This window comes from Hyperolius riggenbachi, chromosome 3 (assembly GCF_040937935.1).
Source record: "Hyperolius riggenbachi isolate aHypRig1 chromosome 3, aHypRig1.pri, whole genome shotgun sequence".
Lineage (NCBI taxonomy): Eukaryota > Metazoa > Chordata > Amphibia > Anura > Hyperoliidae > Hyperolius > Hyperolius riggenbachi.
This window is the reverse complement of record NC_090648.1, coordinates 90183902-90202885: the sequence shown is the minus strand read 5'-3', so window position 1 is coordinate 90202885 and position 18984 is coordinate 90183902. Positions and strand designations below refer to the sequence as shown.

At 43.4% G+C, this 18984-nt stretch overlaps 1 protein-coding gene across 1 annotated transcript in view; it reads left to right on the top strand.

The window, feature by feature from the left end:
• LOC137561043 (C-type lectin domain family 4 member G-like) overlaps positions 1 to 18984 on the top strand; it is a 59340-nt gene that overhangs the window by 2065 nt on the left and 38291 nt on the right. The window contains exons 2-3 of the mRNA XM_068272263.1: positions 4053 to 4094; positions 10391 to 10435. Coding sequence (XP_068128364.1) covers positions 4053 to 4094; positions 10391 to 10435 — 87 coding nt within the window. The remainder of the gene's footprint in view (positions 1 to 4052; positions 4095 to 10390; positions 10436 to 18984) is intronic.

Here is an 18984-nt window from a genome sequence, read left to right as displayed (position 1 = left end):
AAAAATCCTTACTTTTGCCTACAAAGCTCTCCACAACATAGCTCCTTCCTATCTTAATCAACTTATTTCCAGATAACATCCTACACGCAATCTCCGCTCTGCTAACGATATCTTCTTCCCTGATCACGTCTTCCCACTCCCGCTTACAAGACTTCTCTCGATCCTCTCCCCTCCTCTGGAACACTCTCCCTCAACACATCCGCCACTCACCCACACTTACTATTTTTAGGCGCAATCTGAAAACTCACCTCTTCAGGCAAGCATACTGTCCTACCTAGGACAATGCCCACTGACCACCATTTCTACCACCCCATACACATTATATGTTTAGACTGTAAGGCCTTTTGGCCCGGGCTCTCTTCCCTTTTGTCTCACAATGCTGTGTAATGGGTGTACATATCTCCCACCTCTGTGTAAAATATGTTGTTAATTTGTTCATTGCTTTAGCTGTTATATCCTCTTGTATACTTTGTTTTGTTTTGTTATACCCTGCATGTTTTTGTACAGCGCTGCGGAAGATGCTGGCGCTATATAAATCAATAATAATAATAATATAAATAATGATCCTCTTCTGTAGTTCCTGATGAACACTGCAGCTGCGTGCCGCCTCCTTCCATCACTGCCCTACCAGTTAACCTAAACTACACAATAGACTACACTACAGACTACACTACACTGCACTGACACTCCTCACCTGATGCACTACTCTCCCCCTCGTCCCAGCCCCTGTACACCCAATCCTCTTCTGTAGCTCCCGATGTACACTGCAGCAACCTGCAACTACCTTTCTCCAACGCTATATGGTCCTCAATTCCTTGTGGCATCTGTACTTCCTGTTGTGGATCCTTGGCTTGTGCACTACATGTCAAGCGGGACCCCAGCAGCGCATGTGCAGCTACCAATTCTAAGTTCCCGAAATTCTTGTGCCATATCCAACAATAGTGTACTCCACAATGCTTCACCCCAGCTTCCTTACTTAATCCATAGCCCCACACTGTCCACCTGAGCCAACATTAGAAAAGGACAGTAAATGGTTGACATCCATGTCCTCCACCAATGAAACAAGCAAAAGAGAATGAAAAAGGTAGAAGGCACTAGAGATGGCCCGAAACTCCGATTTTCAGTTCACGAACCGGGTTCGCGAACTTCCGCAAAAATTTTAGTTCACGCGAACTTCCGCGAACCGCAATAGACTTCAATGGAGAGGCGAACTTTGAAAAATAGAAAAAATTATGCTGGCCACAAAAGTGATGGAATAGATGTTTCAAGGGGTGTAACACCCGGAGGGGGGCATGGCGGAGTGGGATAGACGCCAAAAGTCCCGGGGAAAAATCTGGATTGGACGCGAAGCAGCGTTTTAAGGGCAGAAATCACATTGAAAGCTAAATTGCAGGCCTAAAGTGCTTTAAAACATCTTGCATGTGTATACATCAATCAGGGAGTGTAATTAGAGTACTGCTACACACTGACACACCAAACTCACTGTGTAACGCAGCGCAAACAGCTGTTTGCGTAGTGACGGCCGTGCTGGACCGGTGCGCACCGTGGCGAGAGTGCAGGCCATGGCGGTTTTCAAGCACATATGGTCGGGCTGAGGTAGCTGAATGACAGAACAACAGTGACTGAGTGTCCAGTTGATCGAATTTGGTCTATCCACAATGAAGCAACAACCTTATTATCTTCTTGTATGTAGGTAGGCATAGGTAGGTGCCCCAGTATAGGTAGGTAGGCATAGGTAGGTGTCCCCGTATAGGTAAGTAGGTGCCCCAGTAGTTAGGTAGGCATAGGTAGGTGCCCCAGTAGTTAGCTAGGCATAGGTAGGAGTCCCATTATAGGTAGGTAGGCATAGGTAGGTGTCCCAGTATAGGTAGATAGGCATAGGTAGGTGCCACAATAGTTAACTAGACATAGGTAGGAGTCCCAGTATAGGTAGGTAGCCATAGGTAGGTGTCCCAGCATAGGTAGATAGGCATAGGTAGGTGCCCCAGTAGTTAGCTAGGCATAGGTAGGAGTCCCATTATAGGTAGGTAGGCATAGGTAGGTGTCCCAGTATAGGTAGATAGGCATAGGTAGGTGCCACAATAGTTAGCTAGACATAGGTAGGAGTCCCAGTATAGGTAGGTAGCCATAGGTAGGTGTCTCAGCATAGGTAGATAGGCATAGGTAGGTGCCCCAGTAGTTAGCTAGGCATAGGTAGGAGAACCAGTATAGGTAGGTAGGCGTAGGTAGGTGTCCCCGTATAGGTAAGTAGGTGCCCCAGTAGTTAGGTAGGCATAGGTAGGTGTCCCAGTATAGATAGTTAGGCAGGGCCTGGCTGGCACAGTAATAGCAATTACCAAGGTCCAGCTGCAACAGATAGAGCTGTATAATGCATTGTCAGTTAGCAACATACACAAAAAAACACATCAGGAGAACATTGGCTCTCAAAATAGCTGTTGAGGGGTGCTAATTTAGCAATAACAATCAGCCAGGAGCAAGCTAACAAGCCTACAAGAGCCTAACTAATCTTTTACTATGAGAGTCTGCCAGCAGCTGTCCCTTCACTAATTACTGCAGGCACACGAGTGAGTGTAATAGCCAGTGCTGCCTGCCTTTTATAAGGGGGGAGTGGCTCCAGGAGAGAATGTAGTCTAATTGGCTACAATTTGCCTGCTGACTGTGATGTAGAGGGTCAAAGTTGACCCTAATGGTGCATTATGGGGGCAAACCGAACTTCCAACAACAACAACAACAACAAATAACATTTGTAAAGCGCTTTTCTCCCGTGGGACTCAAAGCGCATAAGCATGGCTCAGACCATCGTGGTACAGAGGAAGAAATTTTATAAGTCTGGAAATGCCAGGCTAAACAGGTAGCTTTTCAGTCTGGATTTGAATAGCTCCAGGGATGGTGCTGTCTTTACTGGGTGTGGTAGGGAGTTCCAGAGAGTAGGGGCAGCATGGCAGAAGGCTCTATCTCCAGATTTTTTGAGGTGCACTCTGGGAGTGACCAAGTTTACAGAACATGCTGATCTGAGGTTGTGAGAGGTGTGGTGCAGCTTTAGCAAGTCCTTCATGTATCCAGGGCCCAGACTGTGCAGGGATTTGAATGTCAGCAGTCCAATCTTGAAGAGTATTCTCCATTCTACTGGTAGCCAGTGCAGTGAGCGAAGGATCGGTGTAATGTGACAGTGGCGAGGCTGGTTTGTTAGCAATCTGGCAGCAGAATTCTGCACTAATTGCAGGCGACGCAGGTCCTTTTTGGGGAGGCCAACATAAAGGGCATTGCAGTAGTCCAGTCATGATGTGATGAAGGCATGGACTAGGGTTGGAAGATCCTCTGGGGGAATCAGATGTTTAATCTTTGCAATGTTCTTCAGATGAAAGAAGGAGGATTTAACTACAGATGAAATTTGGTTTCTGAAACTCAATTCCCCATCGATTAGTACGCCAAGGCTGCGCACAAGGTTGGAGCTGTTTATGTCTGAATTCCCAATCCTGATTGGTGTTGCTTTAGGATAGAGCTGTTTTGATGGCGGGCACTGGCCTTGGACAAACAGGACCTCAGTTTTGTCAGCATTCAGTTTCAACCAGTTATCATTCATCCATGCCTGTAGCTCAGCTAAGCAAGAGTTTATTTTTGGGGTAGGGTCTGTTCCACCAGGTTTGAAGGATAAGTATAGCTGTGTGTCATCGGCGTAGCAGTGGTACGTCAGGCCATGTCGTTGGATAAGTGTGCCGAGTGGCAACATGTAGATTGCAAACAGCAGAGGGGATAGGATTGATCCTTGTGGCACTCCGAATTGTAGAGGTGCAGGTTTGGACATTATAGGTCCGCAAAAGTTTGCCTTCGCTGGCGAACGCGAACCACCAAAAGTTCGCCTGGAACCGTTCGCGGGCGAAGCGTTCGGGCTATCTCTAGAAGGCACCATGGGCTGTGGGCCTCTATTATGATGTAGCAGCCCACTTCCAGAACATCCTGTACACCTACCTGTACACCTACACACCATATGACAACACATTTGCATGTGAAATGTGTATTTTATATTGATTGCTTCTTCTGTTTCCTCCTAGATAACAGTATGAGTGAGGAAATATCTGACCTTCAAAATAATGGTAAGTTGTCAGTTGTTTTCTTGGAGGAAACGGGTGGCGTTCTATGCCAAAAACACAATGTGGTAAAACACTTCATGGATGTGCATAAAATCCAGTGACATGATAATAATTCTGGCCTACATGCAAATTGTATGCAAAGTTTTAGGCTATGTTCCAAGCTGTATACAGTTTGTGTTAAAGAGGAACTCCAGTAAAAATAATGTAATAAAAAAAGTGCTTCATTTTTACAATTATTATGTATAAATGATTTAGTCAGTGTTTGCTCATTGTAAAGTCTTTCCTCTGCCAGATTCACATTCTGACATGTATTACATGGTGACATTGTTACTGTGGGCAGGTTATGTAGCTGTTTCTAGATGTTCTGGCTGTTACAGACAGCTGTAAACAGCCATTTCCTGTCTGTGAACCTTGTTACATTGTGGCAGTTTGCCCAGAGTACCGCGGTATTCAGAGCTTCTTGTGGGAGGGGTTTCAGCACAAAATCAGTCACACAGTGCCCCCTGATGGTCTGTTTGTGAAAAGCATTCTATTTCTCATGTAAAAAAGGGGTATCAGCTACTGATTGGGATAAAGTTCAATTCTCGGTTGGAGTTTCTCTTTAAACTTGCATACAAACCACAATGATTAGCATCTCAGTTACCATACCTGACTCTACACCAGCCTACTTTAGCGAAGCTCTGCTTTGGAAAACCTGGCACCATCATCTTCACCTAAAGACAAGTCTCCACTTGAATGGGAGACTGAAAATATCACTCTGACTTTGGTTGCCCACAGGACTTATTCACGTAAAGTATTGGATCTGAGGCCCAGGTAACCGATGAAAAACCCAAAAACAAAACAAGGTGTAGGGAAAAGGCCAAAGTTCATACACAGATGGTCAGATGACTTACAAATCTGAGGGTTAGGCCCACTCTAAGTCAGGAACCATCCAGAGCTAATACACACAGGATCAGGCAGACAAGTGGACAAACCAAGAGATGAGACAGTAATGTCACAGATAATCTAGAAAGATTTCATATTTTAGTTTTTAGTTGTATTATTCATAGCTACACTACACTAACCCCCACTGCACCCACTGCATTCGAGAACAAACCATGTGATTTCCATGACTGGAAATGGGCAAATTAAGATCACAATAAAGTCACTCATTTTAAACCCACTGCATAATGCAGAAAATGTACATTTATTTTGAGTAATTAAAAAAGTTGCATTAATTCATGCAACTTTAATTAATGTTAATTAACTTTAAAGGACCACTGTCGCAAACAAAAGTAGGCAGTTAAAATCTGAGAGAACAGAAGGGTTTGGGCCAGTCCATCTCCTCATGGGGAATTCTCAGGGTATTCTTTGTTTTTAACAGTATTTCCTGAACACCAGTTTAACTGCCAATATAGCAAGATACCAGCCTTCCTCCCTACTCACTTGCACACTATTTTGTCAGTTAGACTTTTCAACTGCTGTTCAGAAAATGCTGTTGAAAACAAAGAAATCCCTGAGAATTCCCCACGAGGAGATGGACTGGCCCAAAACCTGTCGGTTCTCTCAGATTTTAACTACCTACTTTTTTCGCGATAGTGGTCCTTTAATTATCCACAGGTAAAATACCATAAACTAGGCAATACTTTAAATGCAGCGCCTTCTCTCTATTACAGAAAAGTTGAAAAAATATATGTAAATTGTAGAGTGGCAGTTATGTTTCCACTGCTGTTTCATGATGGCCACTGATCCAAGTGTCCCTGAACTTTGAAAGAGCTTATGCTCTCCAACCCTGACACTGGGAGTAATGCTGACAGCCATATTATGAATTAGGAATGAGTAGACTTTTACAGCATGTCCAAGTAAGCCAATCTCCCATTAGATTGCTTTCCCGAGCATTGGCAGTCCAAGACTGCCTCTTATTAACTCAAAATTAAAATGTACATGAACTAAGGCAAAGCTACCTAAGCACAGAGGTATGTTCAAGTTGGATCCACATACCTCTATGTATTGTCCAATTCTCTTCTTGTTCCCCCTGGTCCCCATAATCTGTTAAGGTCAAATACACAGACAGGATGGGGCAATGTTCCCTCTCACCTATTACCCTCCCATTCCCTCTTCTTCCCCACCCCATTTACTCCCCATTCACTTCTTTAATAAGGGGCAGGGCTGAGTTTTAGACCCATAGTTCTCTTGAAACGTTAACATTGGCTTGATTTTGAATCAATAAAGCTACACAATTTATAAAAAGGAGTGCTGACTCTGAATAAGGTATCTTATGGTTACATGGATGGTACCGTCCACCAAGAGGGTATTGGTTGCAGAATGCAGGGCAATTTATGACTTTATGTTGTACAGAAGAATCTGCTAATATGAGAGCAGACTCTGCCGGGCAGGAAACTTAACTACTTTTCACCTTCTAAATTCAGTACATGACCAAGGACAGGGTAGGACAAACTTTGAGTCATTGAATTTCTGACCTACTACATTCTGTAAAAAAGCAAAGTAGGAGACCTTTAAATCAGGCAGACAGCTGGGTGGGAGCTAAATTTCATCCATTGTCATTGACTCTACTGAGAAACTGCAGCTGGGTAAGGATAAAAACATGTGTCATTTGGCAGTGCTGATATTAGAGAGCAGTGTTGGAGCACTTTAAATTGAATTAAAGTGTTGTGCAGGTGAAGGGGCATGGTATTAATATATGTTTTCATTGAAGTGTTTTTGGGTTGCCGCTGTTAAAATGCACTCCTAAGTTGTGACTGAGGGGCCGTTCACAATTGTCAGTGCAAATTCTACATGTGATTTTCCCTTATGCCTTAATTTGCATTTGCAATGTTTCAGATATGTTGTCAATTAACTTTCGGGCACATTTTTGCAATTGTTATGCAGGTTTCCATACAATTTTTCTTTTGCTGTCTTTCCATGCATACCAATGAAGTTACTGTACATGAAAAAAAGATAAGTAACTTCAAATTCATGCATTTTATGCATTTTTTTTTTTTTGCAGTGCTATTGACTTGCCCAAACACAAACCACACATTACACATAAACAAAAAGCAGACCTGCTGGGCGATTTTAAAGCTGAGAAAATTCCAAAATTCTTCAAAAACTGCAAAAAATATGAAGCCTTTGAAATACATTAGATGTCTGACGAACGTGATTTTGGTGGACCATAAAAAGCATGCAAATTCAAATAAGTCCCTAACTTTAAAACAGTATAGGACTTATTTTCTCCTTATTATTTTGTATTAATACCAGAGCAGGATCATCCACCAGGCAACTTGGGCAGCTGCCTGGGGCCTAGTGGATGTCAAGGGCCCACCTGCCACCTTCTCTGAACTTTCTCTACTTCAGCTTACCGAAAACACCAAAAGGGGTCCCCAAATCTTCTACCTTGCCTAGGGCAACATTACATCTTAAAGGGAATCTGAAGTCAAAATAAACTTATGAAAATAAACGGATGATATAATGAATTGCATGTGTAGTACATAACTAAGAAATAGAACATTAGCAGCACAGAGTCTCATATTGTTTCCAGTAACAGGAAGAATTAGGAAACTTCACTTGTTATCTATGCAAAAGAGCTTCTCTGAGCTCTCCAACTAATTTAGTCAGAAAGCAATGCTATTTTCTGAAGCACTTATACATTAACCTCCCTGGCAGTCAATTAAATCTGCCAGGGAGGCAGCACTATTTGTAGCTAGCTAGCTACATGATAGCCGCTGAGCAGCGGCATCCCCCCACCCCCTCCGATCGCCTCCGACGATCAGGCCCATCAGGAAATCCCGTTCTGAACGGGATTTCCTTTAGGGCTTCCCCCGTCGCCATGGCGTCCCGATCCACCCTTCAGCGCTGCATGGCACTGATTGGCTAGGCAGCGCACGGGGTTTCGGGGGGGGGGGGCACCCTCTAATGCGGCAGGTAGCGGCGAATCGGCGCGGTGCGGCGGCAATCGAAGGTAACACGCAGCTAGCAAAGTGCTAGCTACGTGTATGAAAAAAAAATTATGCAAATCGGCCCAGCGAGGCCTGAGCAATCCTCCGTAGCAGCTTACCCCGAGCCCAGCACGGGGTTACCGCTAAGGAGGTTAAAGAAACAATGAAAGACAACTTCAGATAAGATTTTACTGCAGAGAAGTTCAAAGGGTCATTAGCTCTGCTCTGTTTCATAGCTTAAAATGCAGAGTGTAGTTTGTAAATTGCAAATATTAGAGAATGATGCAACGTTATACAAAAAAGCTATTTACCTGAAAGTAAAAATATAATACTTTTTTTTGCTACTAATGTTCAATTAATTATCCGTACTACACATACAATTCATTGTATCATAAGTTTATTTATTTTGTTCTTCAGTGTCACTTCAGTCTATCTCTGAAAAATACTGTATATTATGAACAGGAGACAAGAAAATCGCGAAAGTGTACACGGTATTGTTTCAGGCAAAAAACCAAATGTGCTAACTACTCACACATAAGAACTTCAAAAACTTCAGACTGAATTGTGAACACTGGATACCTTATGAGTGACCCTGCCTTTCCTTGATGGCTGCACTATTTAGGGTGATGTTCTCGCTTTAGGGCAGTGGTATCAGTTTTACTGTATGTGGTTGAGTTACTGTAGATATTATTTAGTGAATTTTGCATAGTACAGACTGGCTGTCAATGGATCAGAGATGCTGAGAGCCATTTTGGTTAGTTTATAGACAGAGGAGAGAGTAGGTTATGCAGCAATGCAAGTCAATGGCTATATAGCTGAATTGACAATTGCAGTTGTGGTGGAGCACACATGCGCAGAGCAACAGTTATTCAGTGATGTTATACCTGTCCAGCAGGGAGCACGTCACTGAGCGCAAGGGGAGCAGACCTGTGTATATATTACCCTGTTGCTGCAGTCTTCCGCAGGGTACTGCGCAAGTGGCACAGCCGCAGGACGATCGCACCACACAATGGGCTTGATTCACAAAGCCGTGATAAATGCTATCATGGCCGTGATAAGACTAGCGCACGGGTTAGCACACGTACAGGTTTGCAGGCATAATAGTAAAGGTTTGTGCACATTCACTTTCCCCTTCACGCGCTAACATATGGGTTAGTCCAATGTGTGAAGGTAGCCTTAAAGTGAAACAGAGACGAAGCACCCTCATGTATTTTACAATATATATATTGTATATAGGAACATTAGAGAAAACACCAACCCTGCTCTCTGTTTCATTCTCCACTGCTTAGACCTAAAGCCTGTGGCTGACCCAGTATACGTGAATGCCAGCCTGAGTGTGTGCAGCTCGACAATAGTGCATAAAATTGTCATAATTGCCATAGATGGGGCAGAACTCCCTTGGTACAGAAATCTGTGTATGTATGTTGTCTAGCAGTATCATCACGTACGACTGCTAGTGGTGGCTGAGTCTTGCAGGATGGGGTTGAGGGCGACAGCCTTGTTTTAGCTTAAAGTGAACCAGAGATGAAGCACCCTCATGTATTTTACCATATATATATATCAGTGGGAACATTAGAGAAAACACCTGCCCTGCTCTCTGCTTCATCCTTCACTGCTCAGCCTGCTTCTTATCAGCCCTGATAAAAATCCCCATCTGAGCATTCAGTCTGGCTTTGCTCAGGATTCATTATAGCTGAGTCATTATAGCAAAGCCAGGAGGGGCGGGCTTGGGCTTGAAAAGACATCAGAGAAGACAGACTCAGCTATAATGATTCCTGAGCAAAGCCAAACTGAATGCAAAGTGAGGTATTTTATCAGGGCTGATAACAGGCAGGCTGAGCAGTGAAGGATGAAACAGAGAGCAGGGTAGGTGTTTTCTCTAATGTTCCCACTTATATATATTGTGAAATATTTGAGGGTGCTTCGTCTCTGGTTCGCTTTAATGTGTTTTTGTGTGACTGCATAGGCATATGAGAAATCTCAGATGCTACATTATTTATGTACCCATTCACTAGCCGGAGGACTAAGAGGGCATGATTATGTAAAGTGCTAAGTACATTGGATGTCACTGCCATGGATGCCAGTATACTTAGGAGGCTGCTAATTGGTCATTGCATGCAGTCATGTGCAGTGATGTATTCAGGTCTGCATTGATTGGTTGGATGACAAAGGCTTGGAAGTGCAATGAGTCAGGGGATATAAGTAGTAGAGGGAGGACTTTAGTGCTTAATGCGTAATGCTTAGTGCACAGGCCATGTTTTAGGTTGTGGGCAGTCATTATTGCCACGCTGCCAATTGGTTACTATTTGAAGTCTCGCGGGTTGAATGGTATTATGTTGTGACAAATTTCAAAACATTCATTCTCTTCTTTTTTTTTAATTTCAGTCACTGAATTCACTGCACAACTAGAAACATATAAACAGGAAACAAGTAAGTCTATTAAATGTATACGGTACTTTAGCATACTATGAAAAAAAACAAAAAACTTACAAGCTGCTCATAGTAATGGACAAACATCCAATTTTTGCGAATTTACTGCGAAAATTTGCGAACCAACCGTTCGTGGTGAGCTCCATAGCCAAAAATACATATTTTGCGCAAACACTTTTTTTGAACGCTATTTTTCAAGACATTTTAATGGGCGCCGACTTTAGAAGTTAATATTAAAGCTTGAGTAGCTTAAGGAGAACAGTAGAAACAACAGGAAAATTGATGTTAAGTTTAGAGGAAAAAAGTCTATATTTAAATTTATCAACATGTGTGTGTATATATATATATATATATATATATATATATATATATATATATATATATATATATATATATATATATATATATATATGCTCAGAGTGTGGAAAATAAAAAAAATTAGCCGCTTTAACCGCTTGTGCCGCATGCAGGCTGAGATAGCAAGAATGCGGAACCCAGGCTGCTTGGGGCTTCGTATCCTGAGCAATACCTAATTAACCAGGAAGGGTGTGAAGGCCCAAACGGCCAGGGCTCCGCATTTTGGCTATTCCAGTCTGAATGGGGACAAGGGTTTAAAGGGGGGACCCCACGTCTTTTTTTTTTATCTCCCACACTTTGAACAGAAAAATGTTAATGGTCCCAAAAAAAGTTGAGAGGGATCCCTATAAAGCCATATTGCGGCTGTATAGCGATCCCTGGCCAAAGTGTTGTCACATTTTCCACAGGTACTGGCCCCCTGGAAACCCCGTCATGAAATTCACTGCTCTTTCGATATTTATACTTTTTTTTCCAAGGAATATATGGATTCTTTATTTCCACCAACTTTATACGTACAAAGAAATATATTTCACAAGACATTATAAAATAGTAATGTATCAAATACCATCAATCCAAATAAGCCTCCGCAGCCTTAGCTGCTCCATCCTATTAAATAGATACAATACATGATTTAGAAATGACATAGGTATCTTCGTATGTAAAATAACCATTAGACTGAAGGCTTGTCAGTTGAACCCCTGGCTACCTCTACAGATATATGAAATAGGAAACTATTTCCAGAAAATTCAACATTATAGATATCTCCAATCCCTATCAGCCCACCTTATACCTCTATTTTACTATCCTTATAAAGGATACTTATACCCATGTAGTTAAGCAGTTAATAAGAAAAGAAAGGAAAAAAGAAGAAACAGACTAAGAAATAGAAGAGGAGAAAGAGGCCTGGTCTGTCCAATAGGGTCTTCTAGAGTATGATCCCAATTGTGGTGTAGGGTGTAAATTTACTCTACCAATATATTGATACATTATCTGTCATTTAACACCATTTAAATATATACATTTTTTTCTATCCTAACTTTAAAATCAATTTTCTTCAAAACTACAAAGTCTTTTAGAAAAAAAAAAAGTTCCTCTTGTTCCTACTGTCCACCTTAACATACCCTGCAAACTGGTGTTTTTAGCATGTACTCTGTCCACCGGCTAACTGTTTGGGCCATCACTAGCTGCTCACAAAAGTGTATGAAAAAATCTTCAGACTTAAGAACTATTGAGCATTCATTTCCATTTCCCAGTAGGGATAAGCAGACAAGAATTGAAAGCTTTAAATTCCAAATTGGTGTATATTAGGGTATTTTAAGAAGAATAGTGGTGTCAGAAAATCTCATATTAATGCAGAGAAATTATGATCTCCATCTTGCTTTAAGTTGATTACATATGTTTTAAAATGTTTTTCAGATTTGAGTGAATTTCAAGATTTTATGATTATAAGCAGAGTTATTCTTTAATCAGGGTTAGATTGTTGGTAAGAGTAATCCTTAGTGTCATTTTCTGCAGTAAGCTGTCTGTTCCCTGTACAAGGTTATGTTTATATTAAGATAATGCTGGAGAAATGTTCTGACTTTACTCAGTTCTTGCTGCAATGAAATGAGCTTATGCAAGGCCAATCATATGCACCGCAGAAGCTAAACCTTCTATATGCTGATATATTAACCCCCCTGGCGGTATAAAAAAATCCGCCAGGATGCAGCGCATCAGTTTTTTTTAATTTTTTTTATTATATTATGTAGCGAGCCCAGGGCTCGCTACATGATAGCCGCTGCTCAGCGGCATCCCCCCGCCCGCTTCATTCCTGGAGGGCTTCCCCCGTCGCCATGGCGATGGGGCGGGATGACGTCACCGACGTCACCAACGTCGGGACGACATTGGGAGTCCCTAACCACCCCTCAGCACTGATTGGCCAGGCAGCGCACTGGGTCTGGGGAGGGGGGGCGCACGGCGCGACGGATAGCGGCGATCGAGCGCGGGGCGGCGGCGATCGGTGTGCTGACACAGCTAGCAAAGTGCTAGCTGCGTCCAGCAAAAAAAAATGTAAACAAATCGGCCCAGCAGGGCCGGAGAAAACCTCCTGCGCGGCTTACCCCGAACTACGTTCGGGGTTACCGCCAAGGAGGTTAATCATGTATAGTGATCATAGAGTTATTAATTAATGAGTTGATCAATAACAGACCTAAATATTAAGGTAAATAAGTTTGCATTCATATAATTTAGCATGTATTAAAACAGATGGCTTTTTGTTATGCATACAAAACCAAAACAATAGGCCATGCGATTAAACAATAAAGCATGAGATCAAGACAGTACAAGCTGTGACCACAGGGGGGCGTTCAGAAATCCCCATTAATTCATGATGTACTGTATTTTCTGCCGTATAAGACTCACTTTTTCTCCCCCAAAAATGGGGAGAAAAAGGCTCTATTGAAAGGCTCGTACTGATGACGCAATCAGTACGAACCTTTCAATAAAGCCAGCCGTGCACAGGAGACAGGTCTGCAAATCCTTGCGGCGATAGGGAAGCAGTTGCCCGATATTTCACATTGGCAAATGGTGGAGCGGAGACGCAATAGAACGAGCGGGCACACGGGGATAAAAGCCACCAGCAGCATTACACAGGAGGCAGTTCCAGGCGGCGGCCATGTAATATGTGATCCGGCTGCCTGAACACTACGATATACTTGTGCAGGGGCATCAGAGACACGGGGGAGAGAGCGACCACCCACTTGGCACCAGGGAATGGCGACACAGGAGCACACATAAAGGGATACATAAAGGGACACGTGCACACACATATGGGACACAGGAGGACACATAAAGGGACACAGGTACACACATATGGGACACATAAAGGGACACAGGTAGACACATATGGGACACATAGAGGGACACAGGTACACACATATGGGACACATATAAGGGACACAGGTACACACATATGGGACACAGGAGATCACATAAAGAGACACAGGTACACACATATGGGACAAATAAAGGGACACAGGTACACACATATGGGACACATAAAGGGACACAGGTATGAGACACAGCAGGTCGCATAAAGAGACACAGGTACACACATATGGGACACATAAAGGGACACAGGGACACACATATGGGACACAGGAGGTTGCATAAAGAGACACAGGTACACACATATGGGACACAAATAAGGGACACAGGGACACACATATGGGACACAGGAGGTTGCATAAAGAGACACAGGTACACACATATGGGACACAAATAAGGGACACAGGGACACACATATGGGACACAGGAGGTTGCATAAAGAGACACAGGTACACACATATGGGACACATAAAGGGACACAGGTACACACATATGGGACACATAAAGGGACACAGGTACACACATATGGGACACATAAAGGGACACAGGTACACACATGTGGGACACATAAAGGGACACAGGTACACACATATGGGACACATAAAGGAACACAGGTACACATATATGGGACACATATAAGGTACACAGGGATACACATGTGGGACACATAAAGGGACACAGGTACACACATATGGGACACATAAAGGGACACAGGTACACACATATGGGACACATAAAGGGACACAGGTACACACATGTGGGACACATAAAGGGACACAGGTACACACATATGGGACACATAAAGGGACACAGGTACACACATATGGGACACATAAAGGGACACAGGCACACACATATGGGACACATAATGGGACACAGGCACACACATGTGGGACACATAAAGGGACACAGGTACACACAGGAGAACTCATAAAGAGACACAGGAGAACACATAAAGAGACACAGGAGAACACATAAAGAGACGCAGGAGAACACATAAAGAGATGCAGGAGAACTCATAAAGAGACACAGGAGAACACATAAAGAGACACAGGAGAACACATAAAGGATTCAGGAGAACACATAAAGTCACACAGGAGAACATATAATGGACACAAGAGGGCACATAAGGGACACAGGAGGGGACATTGGGGACACAGGCGGACACCATTTGGGGGAGAACATGTATAAGACGCTCCTGGAATATGGACGCACCAGGTTTAGTATATATATATATTTTTCCTGGTTTGCGACCTCTAAACCTGGGTGCATCTTATATTACGGCAGAAAATACGGGTACCAAAGAACATACTATATGTTTCGAATAGGATAAGATCATACGTGTTATATTTTCTTTTACCTCACTCCAGTTAGGAGTATCTGATCTAGAAAGATGTCAAAGAACACCACTTGGGTCATAAGTTCTATCCTTTAACCCCCAGGGACGGACAAATCCGTACCTTCCGCGCTCCTGCCGCTCGTGCGCGCTCCTGCCGCTCGTGCGCGCGCACCCGCCGCTCGTGCACGCCGCCACCCGCTCGCCCGGAGATCAATGAACGGGAAAATCGATTCCGTTCGTTGATCTAAGCCCCCGCAATGATCCGCTGTTTCTATTAGAATCAGCGCGATCATTGTGATTCTCCCAGCCTCCTACTGCTTCCTGTAAGCGTCCTTCAGGATGCTTACAGGTCGCATGTAAAAAAAGACTCAAAACTACACCCTAAAGTATTTTACACATACAAGTACATTGTATTACACAATAAATTAATTTATTACCTCCCACACTCCTTAATATTTTTTTTTGTTATTTAAAAAAAATACAATAAAAAAATAAACAAAATAGTTACCTTAGGGACTGAACTTTTTAAATATTTATGTCAAGAGGGTATAACACTGTTACTTTGTAAACTACGGGCTTGTAATTAGGGATGGACGCAAAACTGAAAAAAATGCACCTTTGTTTCCAAATAAAATATAGCGCCAAACATTGTGATAGGGACATAATTTAAACAGTTTTATAACCGGGACAAATGGGCAAATACATTTCATGGGTTTTAATTACAGTAGCATGCATTATTTAAAAACTATAATGGCCGAAAACTGAAAAATAATATTTTTTCCAACATTTTTTCCTATTTTCCCATTAAAACACATTAAGAACAAAATAATTTTTGGCATAATGTCCCACCTAAAGAAAGCCTAATTGGTGTCGAAAAAAACAAGATATAGTTCATTTCATTGCGATAAGTAATAATAAAGTTATAGACGAATGAATGGATGGAGCGCTGAAAGGTGAAAATTGCTCTGGTGTTCAAGGGGTAAAACCCCTCAGTGGTGAAGTGGTTAAGTTTTTAAATAACTTTTTTAATGGTATTTTTTATATACAACTACAACTACCCAGCTTTCTTTGATTAAAATATATCTACTTAAAGTTCTTTATACAAGAATAGAACTCTATATACCATTTTCAAAGATAAAGCTATATTTGTGTGCACCGTACACTGTACAATATCGAGATAATTATTGATGAAGGATAAAATCTACAGCAGAAAAGTTGCTATATTGATATGGACTTGTTTTATTAAAGGAACTTTGACAATGCATATTAGATGATGGACAACAACTGGAGAGATGTATATTCCTGTATATAAATAAATGCAGAAGGGAAGCAGCACCGATATGCCAACAGCTGGAGCGTGCCTGGTCCAAAAGCACCCCAGTGCCTCCTGGGGAGTACTCAGTATGTTCACAAGAAGGAGGACCGGCACCGCTCAAATGTATTATGCTCTTTATTGAAAGATAAAAGGCAGCAGGACAGACTGCTGTTTCGGGATAAACCCTTCTTCAACTGCTAAGTGCCATATAAACATGTGATCCCATACACCCTTAAATAGCCCGGAGACGGACCTGATGGAAAACTACTGGTCTAATATGCAAAACAGGCATGAGGTAAAATACACAGACTCACCATATTAATGCAAAAAGACACGCTCCATGTGTGTCAAACATAGTGTTGGGCGAACATCTAGATGTTCGGGTTCGGGCCGAACAGGCCGAACATGGCCGCGATGTTCGGGTGTTCGACCCGAACTCCGAACATAATGGAAGTCAATGGGGACCCGAACTTTTGTGCTTTGTAAAGCCTCCTTACATGCTACATACCCCAAATTTACAGGGTATGTGCACCTTGGGAGTGGGTACAAGAGGAAAAATTTTTTTAGCAAAAAGAGGTTATAGTTTTTGAGAAAATCGATTTTAAAGTTTCAAAGGGAAAACTGTCTTTTAAATGCGGGAAATGTCTGTTTTCTTTGCACAGGTAACATGCTTTTTGTCGGCAAGCAGTCATAAATGTAATACATATAAGAGGTTCCAGGAAAAGGGACCGGTAACGCTAACCCAGCAGCAGCACACGTGATGGAACAGGAGGAGGGTGGCGCAGGAGGAGAAGGCCACGCTTTGTGAGACACAACAACCCAGGCCTTGCATGAGGACAAGAAGCGTGCGGATAGCATGCTTTGTACCGCCATGCAGTCATAAATGTAATAAAGATAAGTGGTTCAATAAACAGGGACCACGCGGCAACGCTAACCCAGCAGCAGCAGACGTGATGGAACAGGAGGAGGCGCAGGAGGAGAAGGCCACGCTTTGTGAGACACAACAACCCAGGCCTTGCATGAGGTACCGCCATGCAGTCATAAATGTAATAAAGATAAGTGGTTCAATAAACAGGGACCACGCGGCAACGCTAACCCAGCAGCAGCAGACGTGATGGAACAGGAGGAGAAGGCCACGCTTTGTGAGACACAACAACCCAGGCCTTGCATGAGGTACCGCCATGCAGTCATAAATGTAATAAAGATAAGTGGTTCAATAAACAGGGACCACGCGGCAACGCTAACCCAGCAGCAGCAGACGTGATGGAACAGGAGGAGGCGCAGGAGGAGAAGGCCACGCTTTGTGAGACACAACAACCCAGGCCTTGCATGAGGACAAGAAGCGTGCGGATAGCATGCTTTGTACCGCCATGCAGTCATAAATGTAATAAAGATAAGTGGTTCAATAAACAGGGACCACGCGGCAACGCTAACCCAGCAGCAGCAGACGTGATGGAACAGGAGGAGGCGCAGGAGGAGAAGGCCACGCTTTGTGAGACACAACAACCCAGGCCTTGCATGAGGGCAAGAAGCGTGCGGATAGCATGCTTTGTACCGCCATGCAGTCATAAATGTAATAAAGATAAGTGGTTCAATAAACAGGGACCACGCGGCAACGCTAACCCAGCAGCAGCAGACGTGATGGAACAGGAGCAGGCGCAGGAGGAGAAGGCCACGCTTTGTGAGACACAACAACCCAGGCCTTGCATGAGGGCAAGAAGCGTGCGGATAGCATGCTTTGTACCGCCATGCAGTCATAAATGTAATAAAGATAAGTGGTTCAATAAACAGGGACCACGCGGCAACGCTAACCCAGCAGCAGCAGACGTGATGGAACAGGAGCAGGCGCAGGAGGAGAAGGCCACGGTTTTTGAGACACAACAACCTAGGCCTTGCATGAGGACAAAAAGCGTGCGGATATAGCAGCAATGCTTTTTGCCGCCATGCAGTCATAAATGTAATACAGATGAGAGGTTCAATAAACAGGGACCGAAAATGCTACACCATCCCAGATGTTCATTGGTCATGTTACTTGGTTGGGGTCCTGGAGTGTTGCGTAGTCATTTCCAATCCAGGATTGATTCATTTTAATTTGAGTCAGACGGTCTGCATTTTCTGTGGAGAGGCGGATACGCCGATCTGTGATGATGCCTCCGGCAGCACTGAAACAACGTTCCGACATAACGCTGGCTGCCGGGCAAGCCAGCACCTCTATTGCGTACATTGCCAGTTCGTGCCAGGTGTCTAGCTTCGATACCCAATAGTTGAAGGGTGCAGATGGATTGTTCGACACAGCTACGTCATCTGACATGTAGTCCTTGACCATCTTCTCCAGGCGATCGGTGTTGGAGGTGGATCTGCACGCTTGCTGTTCAGTGGGCTGCTGCTGCATGGGTGTCAGAAAATTTTCCCACTCCAAGGACACTGCCGATACCGTTCCCTTTTGGGCACTAGCTGCGGCTTGCGTTGTTTGCTGCCCTCCTGGTCGTCCTGGGTTTGCGGAAGTCAGTCTGTCTGCGTACAACTAGCTAGAGGAGGGGGAGGATGTCAATCTCCTCTCTAAAGTCTCCACAAGGGCCTGCTGGTATTCTTCCATTTTGACCTGTCTGACTCTTTCTTCAAGCAGTTTTGGAACATTGTGTTTGTACCGTGGATCCAGAAGGGTATAAACCC